The following is a 26,430-nucleotide window of genomic DNA, read 5'->3' as shown; positions in this document are numbered from 1 at the left end:
CACAGGGGAATAAATGAAAGGAGACAACTTTATTTGCTGTAATAAGATACTTGAAAATTCAAACATACAATATACAAAACACAACCCAGGAGGAAACCAGGAAACTAGGGAACTTGGGATAAACAAGGGAAACACGGCAAATAGGAATAACCAGACAACAAGCAGAGGGAGAGGGGGAACTAAAATCCACACAGGAGAACGTGAGGATGGGCAACAGGTGGGAACACGGAGCTAATACAGACTAACAGGACAGGGGAAGCAGACCTGAACATACTGTACGCAGAACAGGAGACTGTCCAAATAAAGCAGGGAGTACAATAAACACGGAGATGAAGACTAAGCCACACGGGCTTGACACAGGGACACAGGGAGAAACAGACATGGAGACATGACTAACTGGGAAGACAGAAAGTAAACTCCAAACACGGAGACAAGAGAAAAAAAACGTGAAGACAAGACACAGGAGAAGACACTGAGGGAAAAAACTCACAAGTCACAAAGAACTAAAGGCTAACAGAAACATACTTAATACATGACATAAAAATAACCACGAGGAAGAATCACATTGAATATCCGAAAATAAACAGCATAATGTCCAGAAGCTTGGAAACACTGGGTCATACACCCAGTACCATGACACCTATATGTACAAATGCACTGAGAAATGCATCTTAAATTGATACATAAACAATATATTTTAGGGGGGGGAATCAAAGAAATTAGTTAAAATGTAAAAGTTATAAAAAATTACATAATAATAATTTTTGAGTTTTGTTATTATTTTTGAAAATTAAAGCACAAAGCTTTCATCCCTTTAGCTGGAGGTAAAACATATTTTGAGTGAGTAGTGATGGTAACACAAATTTTAAAAAATGTTATCCTCTTTAAAGCCTAAAATTAAATGAGCCTATAAACCAGAACTTTACAAGAATACTTTGACATTCATAGCAGGATCCTAACTTTCAAAACACCTACCTATCACGTTACTTTCTTCTAAAGAGGTCTCTGTTTTAGGACAGGCGTGGCTGGAAACCTGTGGTTAAAGAAAGAAAAAAAAAAGATGGCAGCGAAAGAGGAGACCGACCAACATGTGTTACCCTTAAAAAAAATTCTTACTTTTAACCTCAGCTTCACCATTCTTTCCAAGCAATCATATCATCATCATTCCCGTGTCAGCACCATGTGGTTAGAAATAATAGAAACAGGCAGTCCACCTGAATTCACAGCGATGCAGTTTGAAAGCAAAACAATCAAAATCTGCACTTAAAAACTTTGGAAACACTTATTCTTAGAACATGATGGACACAGACAAAGTCGAGTATTTTCACTCTGCCCCTCATATTATGTTAATGTTTGTTTAATGCACTCCACTTTAATTTTCTGCCCTGGCTTAGAACAAAAAAGAAGGAATTCCTCCTGCTCCCTTATTTCCCCAAAGGTGGAGGTCTTATTAATGTTGCATGGCTGTCTGGCTCAGCTGAGTGTGTTTACTCAATGGTAGCAGGAATGTGCTAAGTGTGACTTGAAAGGAGCTGTTACAATTTCATTTTTAACTCATAAAGCAAACAGAGCGCCCCTGAGATTTTTATCAATGGCTCCATTCATTTCAAAACCCGCCCACCAATCAGCAAACTATCCGCTCGGTAACGTCACGCCCATTGGGGAAAAAAAAGGATCTGGGCTGTTACCTGCACGCTGATTGGTTAGTAGTACGGAGAGAGGCGGGGTCTTACGTAGTCCATCGGCTATAAATTAGAGTTTAGCTCCTCACCCCTTTAGAAAAAAAAAAAGGATCGAAGTCCGAGCTAATGAGAAAAAGAAACTAGAATCTTCATGTGAAATTAATGAAGATCAATAATATTTCCTTCGATTTCTGCTTGAAATTGTTGTTTTAAAATTACTTGTAGGGTTTTTTTGTTTGTTTTTTTAACTTTTAAGGATAATCATGACATTTCTCATCTATCTGACTCTACTGACAACAGCTGTCATCACACAGGTAAGATTAAGTATGTGAGTCTACTTAAAGATTAAAAGTACTTGTGACAGTAAAAGTGCCCTTAAACTTTGAGCTACCGAGTCTGAACAGCAAACACTCCTTCATGGAAACAAATTAATCCTCATGAGCCAGCAGCAGAGTTTACTGTACTTTATCTCGGTCATGTTTAAAGTAATTAAAAAGAGAGAGAGAATGAGAGAAAAGAATAGAAAACGAACACAATAAGGGGAAATAGAGTGCAAGTGAGTTTAGCAGTGGCACTGCACCCCCACTTATATAATGACGAATATTTTTTTCTAATCAAGTTTGCCTTTCTGGTAATCAGCTTGTCTACTCATGTCTTGTTTTTTTAGAGCATAGTAGCATGCTGATTCCTAAAAAACTGGAACAAGTTGGCTCTAGTACTGAGCCATGACTCAAATCACGAGCCAGCAGGGGGCTGAGTACAAACCCTGAGTTGTCTAGACACTCAAAGAAGGCTGACCAGCAGTAACTTGACTTACTGTAGAGATTTACTACAATGCTTCATATCTGGATGAATGACCAACAAAAAAAAAAAATCATAATAATAATGATGATCTGTCACAAACCCTGGGGTGTCTACAAGATAATAGAAATTCAAACATACATGTGCCAGAGCTCATCCACACAATTTGGTATCGTAAGAAATGCTGAAATTGGTAGATTAACAGCCTGCTGATGACAGGCAGTCAGAGGGGATGTGGGAATTTTCCGTTCCAAGTACCAGGAGACTTCTTTACAATTGGGTTATAGATGCAAGCCTGTGGGGTTTATTGTTTTTATTTTTGACTGTTTTATTTTGATAATAATAATAACAGTAATTATGGAAAATGCTACACACACACACACACACACATACAAGTCATGTTCTGAGCTTTGTCTGAATATGTGAATCTTTCAGGTGACTGCTCGCTGCCCAGCGGTGTGTGAGTGCCCCGCAGAGCCCCCGGTCTGCCCTCCAGGCGTGAGCTCCGTCTCAGACAGGTGTGGATGCTGCAAGGTGTGTGCTGCACAGCTTAACCAAGATTGCAGCCCTGCGAGGCCTTGCGACCACCACAAAGGGCTGGAGTGTAATTATGGCAATGACGTGACCGTGGCCTGGGGCATATGCCGAGGTGAGAAAACAATGAATGCTGGGAGGGAAGAAATCTCAGAGGAGGGGGGGAAAAGCTACATCTGAAGTATTAAATTTGCAAGAAAATGTAGTTTATATACTGAGTGTAAAAGAAAAGCCAAAATGGTGCAACAAAGGTCATAAGAGAAGCTTTCTTAGGTTTGTGATTTAGAAACATGGAACCTTGCACAGCAGGAGACATTTTAATGAGTAGTAGATGTTTTATGACAGCAACAGGGGGTTTCAGGGATAAAAATACTCTTTCCTTCTGCACCATGCCGGTGCTGCCCCACAAACTATGAATAGCTGGTTCTTCCATGCCTACGAGACGGGGGGTCTGACACTTCCTGCTTCTTTGTATCCACTCACTTTTTGATCTCATTTGTCCTGTGGGATTTTTTTAGTGTCCTGTGTCACTGTTGGTGTTGATGAAGTCAGAAGCAGTGAGTAATATGTGTCTTTTCAGCAAAATCGGAGGGACGCACATGTGAGTACAATGGAAGGATCTACCAGAATGGCGAAAGCTTCCGTGCCGGATGTAAACACCAGTGCACCTGCATTGACGGCGCTGTTGGCTGCGCGCCTCTCTGTAGCAACAAGCTGCCACCAGCTTCACCATCCTGCCCCTACCCACGCTTGGTTAGGATACCTGGGCAGTGCTGCTTCACTGTCGACTGCAATAAGGGCACATGGCGCCTTCCACCTAAGCATCAGGTTTGTTACATTGAGTTTGTCAGGAATTTGTGAAACAGTTTGATGATACTGGAGGTAAAAATCACTGTGGATGAACTTGTTAATTGTGTATTGAATTAAACAATTTGGCCTAAAACTTTTAAAAAATAAGTTATCAAAAATGATATTTTCTTATTTTGTTTACTATAATTTGGAGTTGCTTTGGCAAACTAATACAAGCCACTGTAGTAAAGCCTCTGGTGCAAGGATGCCGAAACCTTTCTGATTAACAGTATCTGGTTCGCTTGCTGAGAGCAGGTACTGTTATTAAGTGCTTTAAAACACCTAACCCCCTGAAAATCAGGGGTTACACCCACTGTGGGGAAAAGCACACGAAAGTCGGACACGGTCATGGCAAAGATGAACTGCAGCCATCTAATCTTGCATATCTCTCTGCGCAGGTGCATCCTCCACAACAACACCCGCACAGACCTCGGCTCCATCCTGTGCCGCGCCACCCGGAAAATTACCTGGTCCTAGCCAACCAGCTTACAGACGTCAAACCCAGCAGCTGGCACAGTGAGCGTGGCTACAAACACTTGCCTGGTATGCAAACTGTTTCTCGCAGTGTAGTTCATATTTTAGTAACTTTAACTACTGCTTATTTACATTGGTTGTATAATATTAAAGATTCTCTATATAGGTAGTTCAATTGTTCTAGGCTGTGTGAATAAGGTGGTAGAAAGGGCTCTTTCTGTCCTCATGCTGAAATATCTTCAGGCCAGACAGTGGTCATGTTATCCCCTGTGGCAGACCAGCACCTTGCATTACCATTCATGTGCAAATGAATGAATGGGTGAATAAGAGGCAACAATTGAAAAGTGTTTCTTAAATCACAAGGTAAAGTTGTTACATAATAGCAGTACTTTTACTGTACTCTGAGAATATAACAACAGAGTTTTTCACAATCACAATGTTAGCCTCAGACACAGATATGCTCACATTTGCCTTTCACCAGAGCAACACTGCAGGAGATCCCAAATTTATCATCTGCTTTGCTCTGATTTGCTATCAGTTACTTATCTGTATTTATATACTTGGTGACCTTCTATCTTGCTCTTAACAATGAACAAAAGACAATTGGGTAAATAAACCTGACCAGCAGATAAACTATCACTCAATAGTAGTGCTAGATTCAATTTAATTCAGTTCAGGTTTACTTATGTAGTACCATCTCACAAAAACAGCTGCCTTGAGGTACTTTATATTGTAAGGTTACGAGCCTACTATATTAGATAGAAAGCCCAACAATCGCACAACTCCCTATGAGCAAGAACTTTGTGACACTGGGAAGATAAAACACCCCCATCTGCCACGACCGGTTGGGGATGAATGGAAAGAGAATGAAAAGCCACTAATCACCAAAGCTGATCCAAAAGTGGGGATGAACGTCTGAACCAAGTTTCATGGCAGTTTATCTCATAGACATTGACGAGGTACCTGACCTCCAGATCAAGAATCTCTGCTCTAATTGGTGTCATTTTTCTCCCTGCCTTTCACCCACCCTCCGTAACCCTCATACATTCCTCAGTGTGGAGCCCGCTGAAGGAGAACAAGTGTGCAGTACAGACCACCGACTGGTCCCCGTGCTCTCGCAGCTGTGGGATGGGTGTTTCTTCTCGTCTCACCAACAAGAACTCTCAGTGCAAGGTGGAGAGACAGACCAGAATCTGCACCATACGGCCGTGTCACAGCCTGGCGGTCCCAGCTAAGGTGAGATGGACTGAGCGTGATCTGAACGAAGGAATGAGACAGACGCAGACAGGGACCATAGTTCAAACAGCCGTATCACTGCCGAGATAACTTATCTCTCACGCAGTACTTTGCTGAATTGTGATAACACTTATTATTTAACCTGTATCTGCATTTGACTCATGCAAAAACAGTACCTTTAATTTTGCTTGAATGAAAAATTAGATGTTCTGGCACTGAGTAAACATGCTCTTAGTGCTAAAGCCATCTTTATCCAGAGCTTAAGAACAGAGATTATCTTAGCGGTACTTTCGGGAAGCTCCACATCCACTGGGAACTGGGCAGTGCTGATTTACTCAGCAGTGTTTTGGTGGCAGCCCGGCGCCTTTTTAAATATAGTCCCCCACCCTCAGCATTCCTGCCAAGCAACTGTCCATAGCTAGGCTCTGTCTGTGTACTCAAGCCCAGGGAAGTTGTGTGTCTATATTAATCCTACACGTTGGACACGGTAAGAACTCTTTTACTCTGCTCCACTGAGTTAAAAGCTCTGCTGCCAAGAGCTGTCATAGGTGTTGGTGTATTTAACAGCAGAGGACACTCAAATGTTGAATAAATATTTAACCTTAAATATAATCACATTTATCTAAAAATAATCCCTCTCTGATTCCCTGCTTTGGAAGTCTAGTCCTCTTAATGTGAAACAGACTATGAGTGTAAAGCTGCTTTAATCTGCCGCTCTGTAAGGCGCAGATGGGGGTATAAATCAGATCTTGTTAGATTATTTATTTATTTAATAATTTATCTTGATTCCAACTAATAATAATCATTATGACCCAGGTTATAACTCTTATCTCTCTGCTTTCATAACTCGATCACAGAAAGGGAAAACCTGCTCCCCAACTGAGAAAGTCGCAGAGCCAATCCACCTGTCCTATGGGGAATGTGTGAGCATCCGCCTCTACAGGCCCAACTACTGCGGCGTGTGTACGGAGGGACGGTGCTGCTCGCCACGCCGCACCCGCACCGTGCCTGTGACCTTTGCGTGCCCGGATGGTGAGCGGTTTCAGAGGCTGTCCATGTTGATCCAGTCATGTAAATGCAGCAGTGATTGTGGCCACCTTAATGAAGTGGCCCTCCCTCCTCAGCACTGGATGTACGGAGACACTCACAAGTTCACAGACTAGAATTGAATTGAGGGTCTTTTTTTTTTTCTTGCTTGGCTTTTTTTTTTTCCTATTTGACTTTAATGTGACGAGGTTTGTTTTCTTAAAGAAGGAAGCCGCTTGAAGACGAGGAGACATTTTTTTCCTCACCTGGCTCCAAGTGAGTGAAGGCCTCAGGCCACCCGCCTCACTGCAGAGACCATAGGCAGGAAGGACTGCCTTGGTATTATTCATCTTAAAGACAACCCATATTATAATATCTGTGACCCTGTGCTCCTGTTCAAACTGATGTGGGACTTAAATTAGAGCCCCGAAATACTCTGGACTTCCTGCATTTCCTAAGTCCTGCTTCAGGATTTGAGACTCTCCAATCAGCCTGAGAGGACAAATGCTACAAAAGCAACAAAGCACTTTATTTATTTAGCACTGAAACTTTGTGAGCAGTGCACAAGAATCTGACATGACTGCCTTACCTACAGACGGGTGACAAATGAAAGGGGAGGAAAAAGGTGTTGAGCCACTATGTGCTGCCAGCACAGCTTCACTGTGCCTTGAAGTCTCTAATGGTCTGTTGGAGGGATCTTTCTAATCATTTCCCTCATTTGGTAATGGTGACAGAGAGCCCTGTCATATTGGTCCCAAGCCTCCGATTACAATATTGAGATTTAGTGACTGTAAAGCCAATGTTATATCATTCATGCCCTGGATATTGTCAACGGGTTAAAGGTGATCACAAGTTTTTAATTTGACCCTTTGCTGCCAGTTTCTTTCATTGTAGGGGCCAAAGATTATAATTTGTCACCCATTTATTAATCTATAGCTCAACATACTGTAAATACTTCATATCTCCCAGTGCACTGTGACGACTTGCTGACAACCAGCTGAATTAACTTTTGCAGTTTTATGTAGAAACCTAGAGGATGTTATGCAAATGTGGATGACTTGTTTTATTCAAAACAGAAAAAATCACCATGGTGTTATAGCTATATCTCTCTATATGGCATGATGCCATGTAAAGCACATGAGTGAATTCCCTTGAAGCTCACACTGTTAGATAAGAGACATTATCTTTAACTGATAAGAATTCAGGAAGAACTGAATCAGAGCCAATTGCCTTGGTTTAGCATTTAATACAACTTAGATAAATTTATTAGCCAAATAAATGTTTTCTTTATGTTGGATCACAGTGTATTCTGCAAAACACATTTCTTGATTTTGATCCAAGACTGTATACAATCGTGTTCTATTATAGATTAAGACACTGTACAGTGTAGCAGTCACCAGTTTTTTGTTGGTCGATCTATGTGATAAAACTGGCTCCTGTGCTCAAGCTTCATGTGACGTTTTACTTTAATTCAACTTCGACAGTTTCAAATTAAGTTTCTCCACAGTGCAACGTCACCAGCTGTTTATCAACAGTGGATACCTCCTCAAACTGTGTGATAGCGCCCTCTGCTTGTGGGTATCAATATCTGCAGATGCCAAGCTATGTCTGAGTCACTCCTGTTATAGTTTTATATGTAATGTTAACATCTGACATGCGTTAAATGTTTAAAGCACACAAAGTGAAGTTCATCACCGTCGAATAAGGTATAAAAGTTTATTTCTTTAACCAAAACAATATATCCACAGATTTTTGCTTCTTTTTTTTTTTTTAACAAGGAACACACTAAAACAAACACTCTGCAGCGAGATGACAAAACATGTTTTATCACTATGAACGTGCCTTCACAAATGGTTGGATGGAAACATTAAAATAAATGTTGAAGGTTTCTTTTCTTCCACCAAAACACAGTAACAACAGGGATCACATGATCTTCACTGGAAGGGCGCTTCATTCATCTGGACTGTTCAACTGCAAAGAGACATGAGGTTAACATGAGGTAGAGAAAATTTCTATAATAACTTTATACAGTAGCTATCACACTTGAGTATTTCTACACAGCAGTGATGTAGTATGTGAACATGGCCTGTTATCTGTACATAATTACAGGCTTTCATTTGCAAATGCATGGCTACTTCTTAGTTTTAAAGATGAGCTAAAATCTCAAAATGCATTCAGAATTTTAGCAGTCAAGACAACAAAATACATACTAAACAATGTTAATCATCACTTCCTGTAATCAAAAGCGTGATACTACGAAAAGGTTCTCCTAGTGATAAAGAAGAAGAAGTGATGTAGAGTGGTGTGACAGCTCCTCAGGAGGTGCCACCAACGGCTATACCTCATAGGGAACTCAACTCCTTTGGAGTCAGCACACCCATCATGATGACTTTTTACTATGCCTTCCTGGAAAGCATCATGACCTTCTCCATTACCTGCTGGTTCTACTCTCTCAGCCTTCAGAACAGGAACAGACTGCAGCACACTGCATCAGTGTGCTCTAAAATCATTGGCCTGCCTGTCAGAACTCTGGCACAGGTTTTCAGCCAACCGGCCCTTAGACAGGCAGCCAAATTCATCAATGACCCCTCTCACATTCTTCACCCCACATTTCAATGGCTCCCCTCTGGGCGACGTCTCCGCTGCATTTGCTACAGGACTGAGAGGAGGAGAGCCACCTTTGTCCCCAAAGCCACCCTGCTTTAACTCCAGCCGATAAGACCATTTCCCACACCAGAAACATAAACTACTCTATAAGGCTGGGCCATATCATACCATTCACGGTAATACCGGTATAATGTTTGGCAAGGATAAGAAAATGAAATATCACGATAGAATATGGGTAAAATGCACATGCGCAGTGCCTTTGTTTTCATACGCACATGGCGGAAAAAGCATGACGGCGACGGAGAATGAGAAGGGCGAAAGTGGATCGTTGAATGAAACGAGTTTGTAAAAATGCTGCAACTTCAGTGGTGTGGAACTGGTTTAGCTTTCGTCCTTCAGATACATAACAAAGCACTATTTTTGGTAGCGCATGCTAGAGGGCCGTCGTTATTACCGTGTTCTTTGGAAAATACGGCACACTTAAAATCAATCATTTGATTTTTCTGAAAATCGACAGTGCCCCTTATAATCCCGTGTGCCTTATGTATCAATTCTGGTTGTGTTTACTGACCTTGAAACGATTTTGTGGTACACGGCGCTCGAAAATCTGTCAAATGTTTTAGTACGACTTTGCTAAGCTACGAACCCGCACCGCTTGATGGATTGTCGGAGCATTACGGCTATCGTAGGCAGGAGCCTCACAGAGTGATACGTACTGTGCTTCAACATAATATTACCGTATTGTGTGTGTATAACCTCTTTTAAGTTTGGTGGATATTATACATGGTTATGCTGAGGATATGTCGGCCAATTTCCACTGGAAATGCCCTTTGGTTAAACTGTCAGCAAGGAATTTGCATTTGCACTGTTAAATTTTTATATAACTTTAATGCACATAAAAAACAGCTGCTTGCTTAAGTGAAAATACATTGATTTTTTTTTTTGCACTAATAAAGTTGTGGAGTTGTAAAGTATTTTGTCTAGTGTCAATTATATCGTCACTTATATCCTTATCGCAAATTTCCAAATGTATATCGTGATAAATATTTTTGGTCATATCGCCCTGCTCTACTTCTCTAAACTCTTTTTATACTGCCGAGACTTTATTCACTTGTAGTCACTTAGTTATTTATTCACCTTTAAGTCACTTTAATTTTAAAACTGTGTATATACTGTATATTCTGTGTATTTATTATCTCACTCTTATTGCCTGTTTATGCTCTGTCCTTATCTTCAACGTCATGCTGCTCTGTTGTATCTTAATTGCCCCTTGGGGATAAATAAAGTCTTTCTGACTCTGATTCTGAAGTTCTCAGTAAACAAATACCTGTTGCAGCTAAGGCCTACAGACCAGTCAGGGAGCTCCAGGAAACCTCCCAACATTAGGAAAAAATGTGCATTCCCTGACCGGTTGGCTAGTGGTTGCTGGCTGTCACTAGGTGAAACTGGTCATAAAGAGGTATACAGTGTGACACCAAAATACTTAGTTAATATTATAATACTTATATAGTTATTAAATGGGCATCTTTAAGCCAGGTTCATGACGCCTGCAAGCAAAAAGATACTTACTGTAGGAAGAAATATCGATTTCTTCTGGTAGCTCTGCTACATTGACCTCGAAGCGGTCTTGAACCTCATTCAGGGTCTTGGCATCACTCTCGTCTGACACAAAGGTGACGGCCAGGCCTTTCGTTCCAAACCTGCCAGCACGGGCCACCTGAACGATACACAAGAAATTTACTGCTACACATGGCCTCAGCTTTAAAGACCAGAAATGGGAGGTTTGGAAATAAAAATATACCAATGTCTCACATTAAATATTACTCACTCTGTGAAGGTATGTGTCAGAATCCTCTGGCATGTCATAATTGAAGACAATGTTAACTCGTTCAATGTCCATGCCACGGCCGAACAGGTTGGTTGCCACCAAAATCCGCCGCTGGAAGTCTTTGAACTGCTGATATCGGGATAACCTGGCAGGAGTAGAGAAGCAACAGCATCATGAACTGAGGAACTGAATAAGATTATATCCAAAACTAAGAGTTAATAATCAGTTGGGTCTAGTTTTAGCCTGTCTTTTACAGGTACTGACACTGTCTACAAGCATTTGAGCCTGGAAAAAAAGTACACAATGAGGACAGTCTCACGTGACAATAAAAAAAATATGACAAACTTAAAAAAAAAAAACAACACTCTCTTCTTTCTAAAGTGACGCAGCACCAACCTCTCTTCCTGCGCCATGCCCCTATGGATGGCTATAGCAGGGAAGTTCTGCTCCACCAGTAGCTGGGACAGAGCAACACAGCGAGCTACAGACTTCACAAAGATCACCACCTGCGAGGAATATAAAAGAAACTGCTGAGTCTTGCATATTTTCAGATTTGTACTGGAAAAGGCAGACATGGGAGGGTTTAAGAGAGGACAAGACACAAAAGTTATTTTATAAAATAAATTAAAAAATTAAAAAAGGATAAAAAACAAAGCTGCATTTGTTAACAATTAGCAAGGATTTAAAACAAATAAAAATGGACATAACAGATTCCAACTCCTTTCAAAAATATTACCACTGATACCTGGTTGAACTCGAGCACATCGAGCAGGTCGAACAGCTTTCGGTTCTTCTCGCTGTCCTTCAACTTGCAGTAATACTGCTGTAGACCATGAAGTGTCAACTTGGTCTCATCATCCACAAACACTTCCATCGGCTACACAGCAAAGGACAGAATGACCAGCATTAGTCTCTCAGACAGATCTACAGATTACCTGGAAAAGGACAATTCTAAACTGCTGAGAGGTTCAATTTGCCTGCTTTATGAGCAAATATGACAAAGGCAGCAACAAATGGCCAAAAATAAAAGGAAACTCGACTATTTTCCATTATATTTCTGACGATGAGAAAAAAAAAACACTGAACATCATTTTATTGCTGCCTGCACTCTACAGGCAGCAACATTTGTAAGTTTAAGGAAATGGAGGTTTTTTTCCATCCTTTTTCAATAAGCTGCTCTCACTGATGACACATTTACTAATTTGCTGCTGCCATTTTCAAACAAAATGCCAGTGGCAGCATTATAGTGCAATAGTAGTGATACAGCACTGTAACCAATGACTTAGCATAAGTAAAATGTAAGGACAAAAGTAGTCTAGATAGTGTTTTCCCTGGAATTTTTTAAGTGTAGGCTTGCTTTGCTGTAGTGCACACTAAGGAACATAATGTTGCGATAGACATTGATGTTTTTGCCATACATGAAGCTGCACAGATATAACGTGTATGGCCACATGTAAACTCACATCCTGCATGAACTTGCGGCACACGGGGCGGATCTCCTTGCTCAGAGTTGCACTGAACATCATAACTTGCTTCTCATGAGGCGTCAGTCGGAAGATTTCCTGGACATCACGTCTCATGTCTTTTGCAAGGAAATAAATGATACATCCAAAATTATATATATATATATATATATATATATATATATATATATATATATATATATATATATATAATTTCTTAATGATGACCTTTAATAAGCAAAATGTATGTAATCACCATCAGAATTTATCTCAACAATATTTACTTGACACACTCTATCGCCATTCCTACATACTGGTCAAAAACCTTCACCAAGAGTCGACTATAAACAGCTTGGTTCCTCTCACTTACCCAACTGCTCCAGCATTTTATCACACTCATCAAGCACAAAGTGTTTGATGTTCTTCACACTGAGGGTCTTGTTGCGAATGAGGGCCAGTGTACGTCCTGGAGTTCCTACAACAATGTGAGGGCAGTTCTTTTTCAGGACTTCCTCATCCTTCTTGATAGCCATGCCACCAAAGAACACTGACACCTTGACAGTGGGCATGTACTTGGAGAAGCGCTCGTACTCTTTGCTGATCTGGAATGCCAACTCTCGTGTGTGGCACATCACGAGGACAGACACCTGCAAGGAAACAACACAGAGGTTTTATCAACGCTTTCATCTTTATATAGCATGTACATTGTTGTTTATCTCATTTGTGTATAATGCCATTACAATATCACAAACTTCCTTTATAAATCCCCCAAATCATGACTACTTTATAATGTGAAAGAGCAAATTAGAAAATACTTAAAAAGATCTTAAAGGCACCGTGCTGGACTAGAAGCTAAAGACATCGGACATGAACTCAAATGCTTCTGGTTCTCATTCAGACAGAGACGTTTTCTGATTATCTGATTTCATCAAAGCCTGAGTAATTCCAGATTAAAGTTTGCTAATGCTGAACATAACGTCTGTATTGTTTGTAGTCAAAAACACTGGGTGTGTAACACATGCAAATTACAGTAGATAATCATACACCGAAATGTTAACCAACAACACAATCTATAGGCTTGTCTTGGGAGTTCACTTCTACTATTGTAGAAATGTGTTTGAAAATAAATGTGATCAATCAAAAAAAAATAATTCATATTGATCTGAAAGAAGCCTTTCTTCTTCCTGAACTGTGCTCCCAGAGCATAACAGAGCTACCTGTTCTTTTCGCTGCAGGGGTTAAGGATTCACATCTTTTCTGTAATTTCTTAGCCAACTATGTAACATCTCATAACAACGCAGAATTAGAGAGCTTGTAAAACTGTGTAATGACAAACTCACCTGACCATCCACAGGTTCTATCTGCTGCAAGGTGGCTAGCACAAACACTGCTGTCTTTCCCATACCAGACTTGGCCTGACACAGGATATCCATGCCCAGGATAGCTTGAGGGATGCATTCATGTTGAACTGAAAGTAAAACCAATTGGCAATCATACATTTTGCTTTATATACATACTAAGCGTGCAGTTACAACATCATAAGAAATCATTTATTATGTGTGGCTGTAGTTCTATGATCAGGATCGTGTCCAGCAGTTTATTTGAACTTTAAATAACCCTGCTATCCACCTTCTGAGGGATGCTCAAAACCACAGTCAACGATGGCACGGAGCAGCTCTGGTTTGAGGAGAAAGTCTCTGAATCCCGAGCTGTGGATGGATACATATGACCCCTTCACCTCCTTTTTATTTGCTGGGGTCCCACTCTCTGGGACTCCCTGAGGCTCCTCATCCTCTTCATAATCCAGAAGTTCATTATCAAGATTATTCTCTGACATCTGTATAAAAGAATGTAAAGCAAGGACATTTGTTATAGTAGAGATTATATCTAAGAACCCTCTTTAATATGTGGATTAATAGTTTATGAGAAAGCCAGGAGGTTTTAAAAGTATGAATAAATAAATCAAAAGTATATCTTTATACCTTTTACAATTATTAACCAATAAATTAATCATCATTAGACACGTACCTATATAAATAACAGTGTACATAAATTAACAGACGAACAGAGTGTTAATAACGAATTGTTGACGTGCTAGGCTGATATAATAATTAAAAAAATAAGAATAAAAATGCTCAATTAAGTCAAATCTAATCAGCGAATTTAAGGCTGGGGATAGTCAGAATGGACCTCTGTCTGCTCACTGTTTAATGTCTAGTGTAATACAAAGGATAACTAAAACAAGTCAATCTCAAGTCAAAATGATAGCAGGTCAGCGTGTGACCCGGTATAAACAATGGAGTCCTTCCCCTTCATTCATACCGGCTAGTTAGCAAGCTAGGGTCGGCAAGCATTTCCATTTATGTTACTCTAATATTGTTAATTACACGGTATTTAAAATGGGTGACTATTTAGAAACAAAATTATCTATTGCACCTAAAGCTAAGCTGTCTATATAAAATCAAAAATGAATCGGAGCGAAGCTAACATGAATTTGCATAGCATGCTAGCTACCGAAGCAACCTTCAAATCAACAAATTTAAGACGGGTGCAAAGCGTTCAAAGCATTTCTTAGTTTTTAAACACGTCTACGCATTTCAGAATGTAATGCAGAAAAAATATGAAGGAACATCAATGTCACCTTGCTATGAAATTTTACACTCCGCGGATTATCGATCTGCGTGAAACTAACGAGCTAGCTAGGAGCTTCTATCGAGCACACACGTATGCTGCGTTCAGGTACAATCTGGATAATGTTTAGCTTTCTGATTCCATTTCCAACATTAATACTTAAATAAAACACTTCGATGGCTGAATTTTCCGGTTCTCCGCCACCTTAACTCTCACGCATGAGCTTACGTACGGTCTATGTTCTTAAACCAAAAATCATGGTCTTATCTTTTATACCTATACTTTTATTCATTATTACGGTATTTGGAAGAACACCTGAATGCATCAGCAGAGGGCCGGTGTTGTGCCAAAAAGTGATTGTCTGCCGGTACCGGTATCGATGCTTGTTTTAGTAAAATTATAAAGAAAATGATTATACATACATTACTCTAAAAAAGTCTTCAGGCCCCCCTTCTTTATATTTTGTTAGGAAAATTGAAAATGGGTGCATCGATCGATTGAAACAGGTAAACATACATGGAGATACAGTATATAAGTTTAAATTAAAAAAAAAAAAAAAAAAAAAAAAAAAAAAGCTTGTACAATTCTAACAAGATTTAAAGTCTGTATTTAGTAAAACCACTACCATGCCAATCAGGTGCTTCACAGATGGTTATGCATGGTAGATTTGACTGATTAAACTTTTCTGCAGTCATAATTCCGTAGAAGAGAGAATGGCTATAGGCACTCACTGTTGTGTCTCTGTCCTGACGTCCTTTGTATGATTTGAACGAAAGAATAAAAATATGAATTCCATCAATCCATGATGTTCTAAATTTCTTAGTCTTGAGCTGGAGCTGGTATACCACTGTCCAAGACCACTTTAAGAAACCATATTAAGCATGGCTCCTTGAAAACAAAATATGAAGAAATGCACGATGTCTCCCAAATTTTGTACACCAACATCCATAAATGCCAATAATTAGATTTAAAAATAATAATAATAAAACAAAAAAAACAAAAACAACAGTAGGTATCAGTTAAGCTGTATTTGCTGCTTTGGGTATGGAAAAGTGTAGTATCCAATTTGTCCACTTGATGGCAATAAAGTAATTGTCCAGATGATGCACATTATCAATACTGTGCACAGTAAGTCAGTCACCCTTCAAGCCCTGCCTTTAGAGAGTAAGAAAATAAAAGTTAATTAAAAGAGATCCTGTTATTAAAACACCATCATCATTTGTTGTATTGTGGCATGTCTCAATATGTTAGGTCACATTTCCATATATAACTGAAATTCAAGATGTCTCTAAAAAGTGAATGTGAATTTGGGGGGAATAGAGGACACTGAGACAATATTTGAATCTAAATGTTTATCACTTTACATTTGTACAGTCCAATTAATCATAGTTTAACTATAAAGTGACACTTTTGTTAGTCTATTTAAAACCGGGTGTCTCTTGGAAGGTAAAAATAACAGAAACTAACAAAAATAAAGAAAAGAAAACTGGGATTATTTTGATTACGTATTGTGTGTTTGTTCACTTGAGTGTTTCCCTGGAACCAGGTCTGCCTTTCCATAGCAGAGGCAATGTGCAGAATCTCACACCATGTTATATAATTATTTTTACTTCATACACTATGTGAAATGTGCGTGTGTTTTTATTGGCAGCATTGGTAGCAAAGCTGTAGCAGAATTCTCGATGGGGCTATTGTGATTCAAAACTGGCAAGTCTCAGCCAAAGATCTGGCCCAGAAGATCTAATCTTGGCTCCTTTTTTCCAGCTTTAAATGCTGTATTACTAACCTCATCTTAAAAGCAACTGCACTTTGATCGCCCCCTTTCTTTACTGAGTTTACATTCTCTAATCAGATCTTGATTAAATCACATCTTGATTGATTAGTTCACATAAGGGTTAAACTCAGGAAAGTTAAAGTGTTGTTTCTAGAGAAACAAATAGATGTTTCTCTAGTTGTAATTTAACAGAATAACGTCTCCATACAAATCATTAACTTCTCAAATACAAAGTAGACTAGTCAATACAATAACTAATAGGTTAGTTTAAATGCTACTTACATATGAGTGATGCATCAGCACTTATAACCTCCTGCACATTTAGTTTTGACACTTTACATTATACTTATTATACTTATTATGGTTATTTTTATTATTATTATTATGCACTCTCACTATCCAGTAACAGGTAGCTGCTTCTGTCGGTTATAAGATAATCAAAAGTATTACCACAAATTAGCTGAAACAATTACATTTTTTTTGTTGTTGTCAGATAATGAATAATATCGTTGCCAAATACCGATAAATCCGTTTAACTGACACCGCTCTGTGACACCTGCGGAGCCCGCCTTCTAACAGAATAAAGCTCCTCGGTGATTGGTTGTATACGTTGTCCTTCCACTGGAATCCCGTAATTCGGCCCTGCCATTGGCTCGTGGCGTGTCGCTCGCGCTTCGTTCCGCAGTTTGATTGGTTCGCCGTACCTCGAGCTCAACCTGAAGCCTAAGAAAGCCAGCCATTCTGTGTGATTTACTTGCAATGATTGATGCATCCGTTTATACCACATCCCTGCTGAGCCGTTGACTACATCACACGGCTGTCATGGTTATTTCAGTGGACGCCTCCAGAAATATTTTTCTCCTCTAAATTCGGTTCGCACGCGCAAGTCCCCTCTCATCGCGTGCGCTGCCTCGCGACCAGCGAGCGAGAGACGCGGCGCTTCCTCCCCGGTCGAACGGCGGCAGGAGGATGGCACTGTGCTGGACGGCGTATTTGTCCTCGGTGGTTTATTAAGATTTTAATTAGCCGGTAACACACGTTTGACGTTTACCACAGACCGGCTTGGGAGCGACGCTAAACACACCGCTCCGATTATGGAAACGGAGTACAGGTAAGCGTTAACGAATCGTATTTGTTTATTTGACGGTTTTATATTTAAATTAAACATTTACGTTTTCACGAGCAGTCAGTTGAAGGGCTCGCGAGCTTATTGGTTTATTAAATGCTATGATAACTGAACGGGCCGACATCAGTAGCAGCTGCTGCTTCCAGGGTCTGCTCCATTTGTATCAGTGAAAAAAATCCACTGTACAACATGCCAGCGGAGACGCGGCCCATTCATTAGCACATAAACCATATTTCTTGCTAATGCTTAGCACGCTGCTGGTGTGCCATGTTTCTATCGTCTTTTCCTCAATGTCCCGTCCTCGTTTCGTGTCGTTACACAATCATGTTGCCATAGGAAGCCGGGACATTTGGTGCCGCAAAGCGAGAGGATGATGTGTCATTTTGGCCACAGATGTTGATCCAGCCGAGCCATGAGCCGACTGCAGAGCATGCAGGCCCCTGTAGTCCAGGCATCCTTAAGCAACAGCAGCAGGCCAGGATAATGAGCTGTCATGTCCAAACAAACCAGGCCAGTAGATTACAGGATCTTGGAGTATGAGTTTGCAAGATGGGATTATCGATAGCAGAGGGACTGCTACAAATATCTCCCTCCAGATGTTTACTGTACTGCTCATGCATGCCCTCTAACTACTCATCATAGGTGAATCCGGTTGTTCTTGCTGTATTTATCTAATCAGAGTGGGGTTAACAAGTAAATCCTTTGTAATGTGCTTGACTGGCTTTACTGCTCTTACTACAGGCGAGTTAAATGACTCACTACTGACTCATGAGGGCAGACATGCTGTATAATTTTAAAAACCCAACTGTAATAACAAAAACAGAGAAAGGGTGGGTTAAATACATCACACGCCTGACTAGTCAAGAAATTAATCAATTCTCCACCCTTCTTCCCCCAAGTACTCTTTCTTATCTTTTTTAAGAGGGCAGACAGTCCGAGGATTTTATTAAATTGCTCTGTTGACAAGTTCAGTGCTCCATGAATGAGGGCTTGCACTGAGTAATGGGTGAATAATGGGCTTGTCATGTGTTGATGTGAGATTCAGTGAAATAATTTTTATTCTTACCTGTGTAATCCACTCACTGTGCAAAAGCCTTCTCACACATTTTGCTGTCAAGGAAACAGGCATCAGATTCTCACATCCTGGTGACCTTGTTTTTTAAGCGCAAAGGCCTGAAACTTCATCTTTATCTGATCCAGCAAAGAAATCGAAACAAGTGACTGGTACTCTGTGACATGCAAACACACCCTAGTTCTTCCCAGCCAATCTTTTCCTTTGCGCTCTGCAACTGACACTGCTTCCTCATTATCTGTGTAAGACTGTGGTGAGCAAAAAGGCTCCGGGCAGTGTCTTAAAGATAAACAATCTTAGAGATGTGCGTACACCTTACATGTGTGCATTTGTTTAATGTGTGTAGCAAGAACAAGAGAAGGGCTATCACCTCACAGCTTTGTCAGTGTACTATACAGATTCTGTACATGCTGCTGTCCAGGGTTATTGTTGTCTGCCACTGTGTGTGGTTGTAGGAGAGGACCATCAGTAATACACAGGAGCCCCATGTGTGTGTCCTCACAAGATGGAAAGATTGATTTTTTTTTTTTTCCTCACGCCTGAAACAAGACTGGTCTTTAATGACTGGTCTCAGTAAAGATGTCTCTTCTTTGAAATCTTACTCTAAAGCAAAACATTTGATCTACTATAGTGTCTTAATGCAGCAACAGCAGCATAGATTAATAATAAAATAGTGACATTATGATATTTTTTTTATTTTTTTGTTAACAGTTCTATTCATTGTTTCAATGGGGAATCATTATTATCATATATGCGCAGTTTCTCTTCAGATGGACTTAATTTTTTCATGTACAGGACAATGATGTTTTACTCAGTGTTTTACTCCCAAGGTTTAAATGCAGCTTTTCCTCACACTGTAGATGTTTTGTTCGCTGATTAGGTTAGTATGCGGTGCTGTGCAAAAGTCTTGTGTCACTCCTTATCTCTTTATATTTTGCTGGGTAAATTGGGAAGTGGCTGTGGTGAATAATAGAAACATAAATGAAAATGCAGTATATGTTTGGATAATTCTAACGAACTTGAAAGTTGATATTTGATATGGCCACCTTTATTCATCAACAATGCCTGAACCCTCATACGCTCTTCTTTTGATGTTGGCTGCCTTTTGTTTTGATGATCCCTCACTGCTTCAGTAATGTTGATTTCTGGGCTCTGAGTGACGTGCTACTCCATACTGCCCTTATTTATGTTAGTTTTTGCAGTCCTTCTTTGTTCTGAGTGCACCTTAATTTACTGTTACACACACACACATGTTGCATGCGGGGTGGAGCTGACAGAGACGGATGAAGTGAAGAACTGTTAACACGGCTGGTTACAACATCTTACATTCCTGTAAATGTGGTAAAAGCTTCCAAACACGCACTGCCTCTAAGATACAAATGACAGTGACTTTTCTTTGTCGTCAGTGTCTTTTAGTCATACCTGCTCACATTGACCACAGTTGCAGTTAAATTGAAACTACGGCAAACATAAAGAAAAGCTGTTGTTGTAGCCAGTGTGAAGGGCCTCCAAACTGCCTTCCTTTGCTGTTAGCTAACTATGCTCTGTTGCTGCTGTGTAGTGTAGTAAACAACATGTAGCTCATCATCACTTATATCCGATCCAGCTTTACAAGTAAGGATTGGACTGGTATGTAATCCAAATATCAGATCACGGCATCCCCAGATGCAATCCATGCAAAATGTGATTAAAGTGGAGATTTATGGTATAGTAATAATAACAGAATAGTGTTCCTTTAAAATACTCTGTTTGGACTGATGCTTGGGGTTCCTGCCTGGTTTGCTGGTTGTCTGTGTTTATGGTTGCCTGGCCATTTGCATGGCACTGCACTTCATCTCTTTTCCATGCTGACACATGGAAACAGGGAGCTGCTTGATGACCTGACTGCTGTGGTTCAAGCTCACTATGACTGCAGCTCCTCCTCAGCCCTCCTCTGTCTGGTTTATTGTTCTCTGCAGATTTGTAACTAGATTTGTGTTACCCTGCAGGTTTCACACAGACTGAATCGTGATCTCATTTTCATACTGCTGCACTTGGGATTTATACCAAAATGTAAATTTGACTTATATACCGTAGGGCCATATTTATCAAGGCTTGTGTACATGAAACTATATTCATTCATTCACCTGTTTGAATAGTAATTTGATGTAGCTTCTTTGGCAAAAAGAATACCAAAAGAATATGTTATTGTTATGTTCATGCCTTTGATTACCAGTATTTATTTATTTTTTTAAAACATGGGGTTTTTCTGTACAAAAGGTTGATGCCTTGCAACTGAACAGTTAATGTTTTGCTGTCATTTAAAATTAACACGAGGGAATGATTTACCATAGTATGAACCTATGAGAGTATGATTTAAAAAGTGAGATACTGACATATTATGAAATCCATGTCATCACATGGGGCTCTTGCTGTTGATTGTTTTTTACAATATTTGTGGAATTTGACTATGACTTGATGTGCTCTCAGTTTTCTGCACAGTAAACACTGTGTTTAAAAGGTTTTACATATTAGATGGCAGTGAAATGTCTTCCTCTGCTCAGATCATCATGCTACTGGAGCATCTTGGTCAAGGGTGTTTCCAGGAGTTTCAGTGGCACCACTGGGACCAAGAACAAGACGATCAATAAATACAGTGTAGATAAATCAGTGGAGAAAGTAGCGATGTCATCATATCAGAGAGTAAAAAAAAAAAACCTGTAATAAATAAATATATAAACAAATAAAGGGGGAAAAACCCAACTGATTAGCCCATGTAATCAACATAAACTCCTTTATTAAAAAGTAGTTTTAAATCACTTCTATGGTGGTGGCAAACTCTTTATATAAAGTGTTAACACTATAATTTACAGCACACAGACTGAAACGTTAGGATGGTTTCTACCCTGCTGACATTACTACACCTATGCTGCCATCATGAGTCCTGGAAAAACTGCAACCTCTGTCTAGAGCACCCTGGGTCCTTAAGTCTGTTTACTAAAACACAGGTTAAAATCTTGTGCTGTGGTCAAGAGAAGTTTGTTCCAGCTCAGAACAATCTCCAGACTAAAATCTGTTTGAAACACTCAGGAAAGGTTTCTACATGGTTTTCTTAAATCTAGACTGGACTACTGTAATTCACTGTATACTGTATATTTGCTCTTCTACAATTAGTGCAAAATGCTGCAGTCAGATTACTGACTGGGACAACAAAAAGAGAGAGATCATATTACTCCAGTATTGATAGTCATGCACTGGCTGCCTGTACATTACAGAATCCAGTATAAAGTGGCACCGTTTGTATTTAAAGCCTTAAATGGTGTTGGATAACTATTTTGCAAACTCGATATACAAATATTTAGTCCCTTTACATAAGTAAAAGTTGTAATTCTACCTTAGTATCCTTTAGTGCATCTGTTTTCAAATCAAATATATATTTTAAGTTCCTACAGTAAAAACATTCATTATGCAGAATGGCCCTTTTCAATCTTTATTAGGGGAGCTGAGCAGTCCTATGCTCCCCCTGAGCTTTATTATATTTCCATTTTCCTGAGAGGCTTCAGGCAGTTAAAATTAAATTTGAGAAAATAAGATCATTTAACAAAAAAACAAACCAAAAAAAAAGATCAAACAAATACAAATTTCCAGCAGCAAACAACAGATGTTTGTAATCAGAATGGGTGATTAAACAGCTCGACAACTGATTAGTGCTTCTGGCAGCACTGCTGGGAGAGTATGAAATCTTTAAATAATGTAATGAATGCAACAGGAAAGCAAAAATAAGTCAGTGACTGAAAAAGCTTAACCACCAACTGGCTTTAGACACGCCGTGCCAAGCCGTGAAAACATGCGTTTCCTTCCACCCCAGCCTCACAGCAGGGATGGTTGTACTGAGCTACACGTCTGTGATCCTGTGAATCTTTGCGGGCTGGAGTTCAGCTTCACTCCTGTAGTCTGAAACAGCTAGAAGCTTCATTTATTGTTGACTTCACACCTTTTCAGATCTTCTTTAGGCTAATCGACAGCTTTCTCCTGCTTCACAACATTAGTGTCAGAGAGGATTCTTTTATTGTGAAAGCCTTTGAAAGAAGTCATTAGTTGAGCAATCGTTGCCTGATTGTCACTGTTTAGTACATAGCTTTTTGTGTTTACCTGTATGGAGAAGAAATAGAGTTAACCATTCAGTTATTCTCTGTCTTACCATCTTGTAGTTCACTTTTGACATTATGGATGTTTTACTATTTTTTTTTTTTTTTTTTTTTTTTTATTCCAAAATATTGATTAATCTGACCTGTTCAAATCTGATCATTCAGAGGCACAAAAGAGTCAGCTGTGACTTGAAGTCAACAGTGGGTTGTGTGGATGGCTATTTCTAGACAATTTCCTGTCACAATGGCACTCAGGGGAACCAAATTGTTTAGAAAGGGATACTAATTACATTTAGAGCAGGAAACCATCAGTCATAGGAAGTGAGCAGGGTCAGTAGACTTTGTGAAGTCTCAAAACAATATTCATTGGCTTTATCAGTTAATTTTCCCCAAATGTGTCTCCTCCTCATTTATACCTAATACCATAGCATGTTCAAACTTGACAAATCTGGAAAACCTCTGCTGCACAATATGCACATAAACACTCATTGATATATACTGTGCAGTCGATACATGAGAGCTGTTTGGAGCGCAGATTGTCATTACAATACTAATAATGACGATGGATGATGTCTGCAGGAGTGTCAGGTAGCTGGTGAATATAGACTCAGATTCACTGTTGAATATCTCTAGCAGATGGAAGACAGAGTTAGAAAGTATATTGGGATGTTTTGAGCACCTTTTTTGCTTTTTTGGCTTCACAGATTCAGTGGTAATTAACAACAGACAAAGCTTTGCCTGGAAGCGGGAGGGAAGCTGGATTTTATGACCTTGACGTCATTTGATTAAAAATCAGTGTACACAGAAGTTAAAAATAGTGACTGAGCTGTGACTTCAGTTATATTCATGAGTTAAATGATCACCCAGAGACAGAGTTTAAAGTAACAGCATGTCTTACTTTTCAGACATTGCACAGAAGTATGCTCCATAGAATGTTAAAATAAAAATAAAAAAACAAGAACGTCCCCATCTTACAATGGGATGTTTTGAGCAGTGTGGAGACCAGCAGCAGTCACAAGGATAACGGGTACAGTAGTTGAATAGCGTGCTAGAGAAGAGTCCACGTGTCAGAAGCTAAGCATGAGATCATGTTGGGACAGCGAGGAGGTTAGCAGCTACAGATTAACAAGGGTCATGCTTTTTGTCACAGCAGGAAGACTGTGACAACTTGTTTGTTTTTATTTTGTTTTTGTAAATCTTGATTTTTTTTTTTTTTTTTTAGCTTTGTGTTTTTGTGTTTTTCTTACACCTCCAAGTGTATGTATAATGTAATTCCTCTAAGGAAACTGCGGATCCATCTGTTTATTACTTGATTTCCCGAAGAGATCAAAAGAGAGCATTTTGTTTTTGTCACCCTCCCTATTATAACTGCCTCAGGGTGGATCAGTGTCAAAGTCGAGCCCAGATGGGGACTGTGAAGACCTTTTTTTTTTTTTTTTTCTTTTTCTTTTTTTTTTTTTTTTAAGCACTAATGTTTTGTTAATCGTAAACATCGTAAAGTAAGGTTCCCATGCAATATATGCATATAACATTGTAAATGCAAATTCATGTTAAATCACGGGGGGTGGTGTGTGTTTGTGTGCAGAGGACAGTCAGAGGGGGAGATAATGGCCCTGTCTGTTTGTGTGGACAGTGAGAGCTCGGAGAGGATGCATTCAAGCATAGACTATGCACAATGCCATAATTGTGCACAGTGGCGCGGTGGTGGAGAAACTAAACATGTGCATCACACAGTCGTTCACATATTTATCAACAAATCATTATCGAGGTAGAATTTTATAAACACAGGTTACAACGAGTGTGGAGAAATGCCACGGCACAACTAAAAACTAACCTTTCATTTGGTGCACATGCATGCTCAGAAAAGCAAATATAAGTGAAATACCATCACCACCACTTATTACCTTATTACTCTCTCAGTTCTCTGCAGTTCCATGCCCACAATGACATTACTGCAGGCCTGCAGTCATATACAGAACAACAGCCAAGCTCTGAAAATATGGCTTGTTTTGCTTTGCCAGAGACCTTCACAATGTCACCATGTCTTTGTGTGTGTGTGTGTGTGTGTGTGCGTGTGTGCGAGAGAGAAGAGACAGAATGGGGCAGGGGGACTTTTAAGTCCTGCATGACTCACACCTTGTACAGTGTGGGTCGACCACAATGACACGGCTGAATAGTGCTTTGTAGTACTGAAAACCTCTCAAACGTCTTCTCTGTTATTCCTAAAAGGCAGTCCCTTTAGAAGATGCTATAATGGCATGTAGAATATTTTTAATGCAGTACATTAACCCAGTATTCAATTAATCTAAAGACCTCTTTATTAAGTCTTTATGTATTAGTCTAAGCTTGAGTTGTATTGTTTGGTCAGCAATAATTTAAGCCCAGCAGGTCTGGCCGAAGGAAAATCTGGCGTGGATATTCGTCCATATCGCTGTAATAATAGCAGCAGGCACTGAGTTTGCTGTCCATAAAGAGTCGGCATTGAGACATATATAATTTAAATATTCTATGATATACTTTTGTGTCTTTGGTGCAAAACATCAAAGCTTGGCCAGGATAGTGAACACGAGCCTTCTGTATTCACCTGCTGCTTGCTGGGAAGCGAGAGCCAGAGGCTAAAATGCCGCAGGTATCTTGTAGAGTTATACATTATGTCAATAACAGAGCTCACTTCAGTCTTGCTGCTGGGGTTGAGGCTTGATTGACAAGGCAGTTTCATCAGGTGCTACACCAGTCTGTCAAATGAGTTTCAGAAGAAAAGGCAGATTGACATCATCTTTTGATTGTTGCAGCAAATCCTGTTAAATCAAAGTGATTATATTTCAGATTGGGTTTTTTTGTTTTTTTGAAGAAGCCCTTTTACAAATGTGATTGGTTTCGTAGGCTTGTTAATGGCTCTTTTGATTGGGCTGGTTAAGATGCATGAATGTGGGCCTTGTTTCTCCCCCATGCACTGTTCAGACAGTTATGCTCCTCTGCTTTCCTCTCCCCTCCTGCAGGCTGTATTTCTGCTTTCCTTGCTGTGTGTGTCAGCTTCATGTGCTTCATGTTTTTCAGGCCAATGAATGTTTCTCTTTAATTTTAATGCCCTGTGACAGAGCTGAATTTCTTTATTGCGCTGTTTTGGAGTTTTTCGATGTGAAGACAGTTTGATCTGAGTTAGTTAGTTATGATAGTTTTAATGAATTCACTACACCGCT

General features: G+C 39.7%; 3 protein-coding genes across 4 annotated transcripts in view; 2 read left to right on the top strand and 1 right to left on the bottom strand.

Annotated features, from left to right (window-relative positions):
• Window positions 1-1,799: 1,799 nt before the first annotated feature.
• On the top strand, window positions 1,800-8,203 carry LOC146385307 (CCN family member 1-like). The gene is made up of 6 exons (XM_084930965.1): window positions 1,800-1,996; window positions 2,919-3,132; window positions 3,598-3,845; window positions 4,265-4,409; window positions 5,395-5,576; window positions 6,434-8,203. The coding sequence occupies exons 1-6, from the start codon at window positions 1,946-1,948 to the stop codon at window positions 6,737-6,739; spliced, it is 1,146 nt and encodes a 381-aa protein (XP_084787091.1). The 5' UTR covers window positions 1,800-1,945; the 3' UTR covers window positions 6,740-8,203.
• A 101-nt stretch (window positions 8,204-8,304) lies between these two features.
• Window positions 8,305-15,251, bottom strand: LOC146385306 (ATP-dependent RNA helicase DDX39A-like). The gene is made up of 10 exons (XM_084930964.1): window positions 15,142-15,251; window positions 14,130-14,337; window positions 13,841-13,968; window positions 12,871-13,147; window positions 12,501-12,619; window positions 11,783-11,914; window positions 11,434-11,543; window positions 11,038-11,182; window positions 10,779-10,926; window positions 8,305-8,573 (listed from the first exon to the last, which is right to left on the bottom strand). Exons 2-10 carry the CDS (start codon window positions 14,335-14,337, stop codon window positions 8,557-8,559), a joined length of 1,284 nt encoding a protein of 427 aa, XP_084787090.1. The 5' UTR covers window positions 15,142-15,251; the 3' UTR covers window positions 8,305-8,556.
• Window positions 15,252-17,623: 2,372 nt separating this feature from the next.
• Window positions 17,624-26,430, top strand: part of evi5l (ecotropic viral integration site 5 like) — a 43,162-nt gene continuing 34,355 nt past the window's right edge. For both annotated transcript variants that reach the window (XM_084930963.1, XM_084930962.1), the window contains exon 1: window positions 17,624-18,016. The gene's annotated coding sequence lies outside the window, so the exon portion shown is untranslated. The remainder of the gene's footprint in view (window positions 18,017-26,430) is intronic.

This window comes from Perissodus microlepis, chromosome 6 (genome assembly GCF_051167445.1).
Source record: "Perissodus microlepis isolate ML-2025 ecotype Zambia chromosome 6, ASM5116744v1, whole genome shotgun sequence".
NCBI lineage: Eukaryota > Metazoa > Chordata > Actinopteri > Cichliformes > Cichlidae > Perissodus > Perissodus microlepis.
The sequence above is the reverse complement of the archived record's forward strand: the minus strand, read 5'-3'. Positions and strand labels throughout refer to the sequence as shown.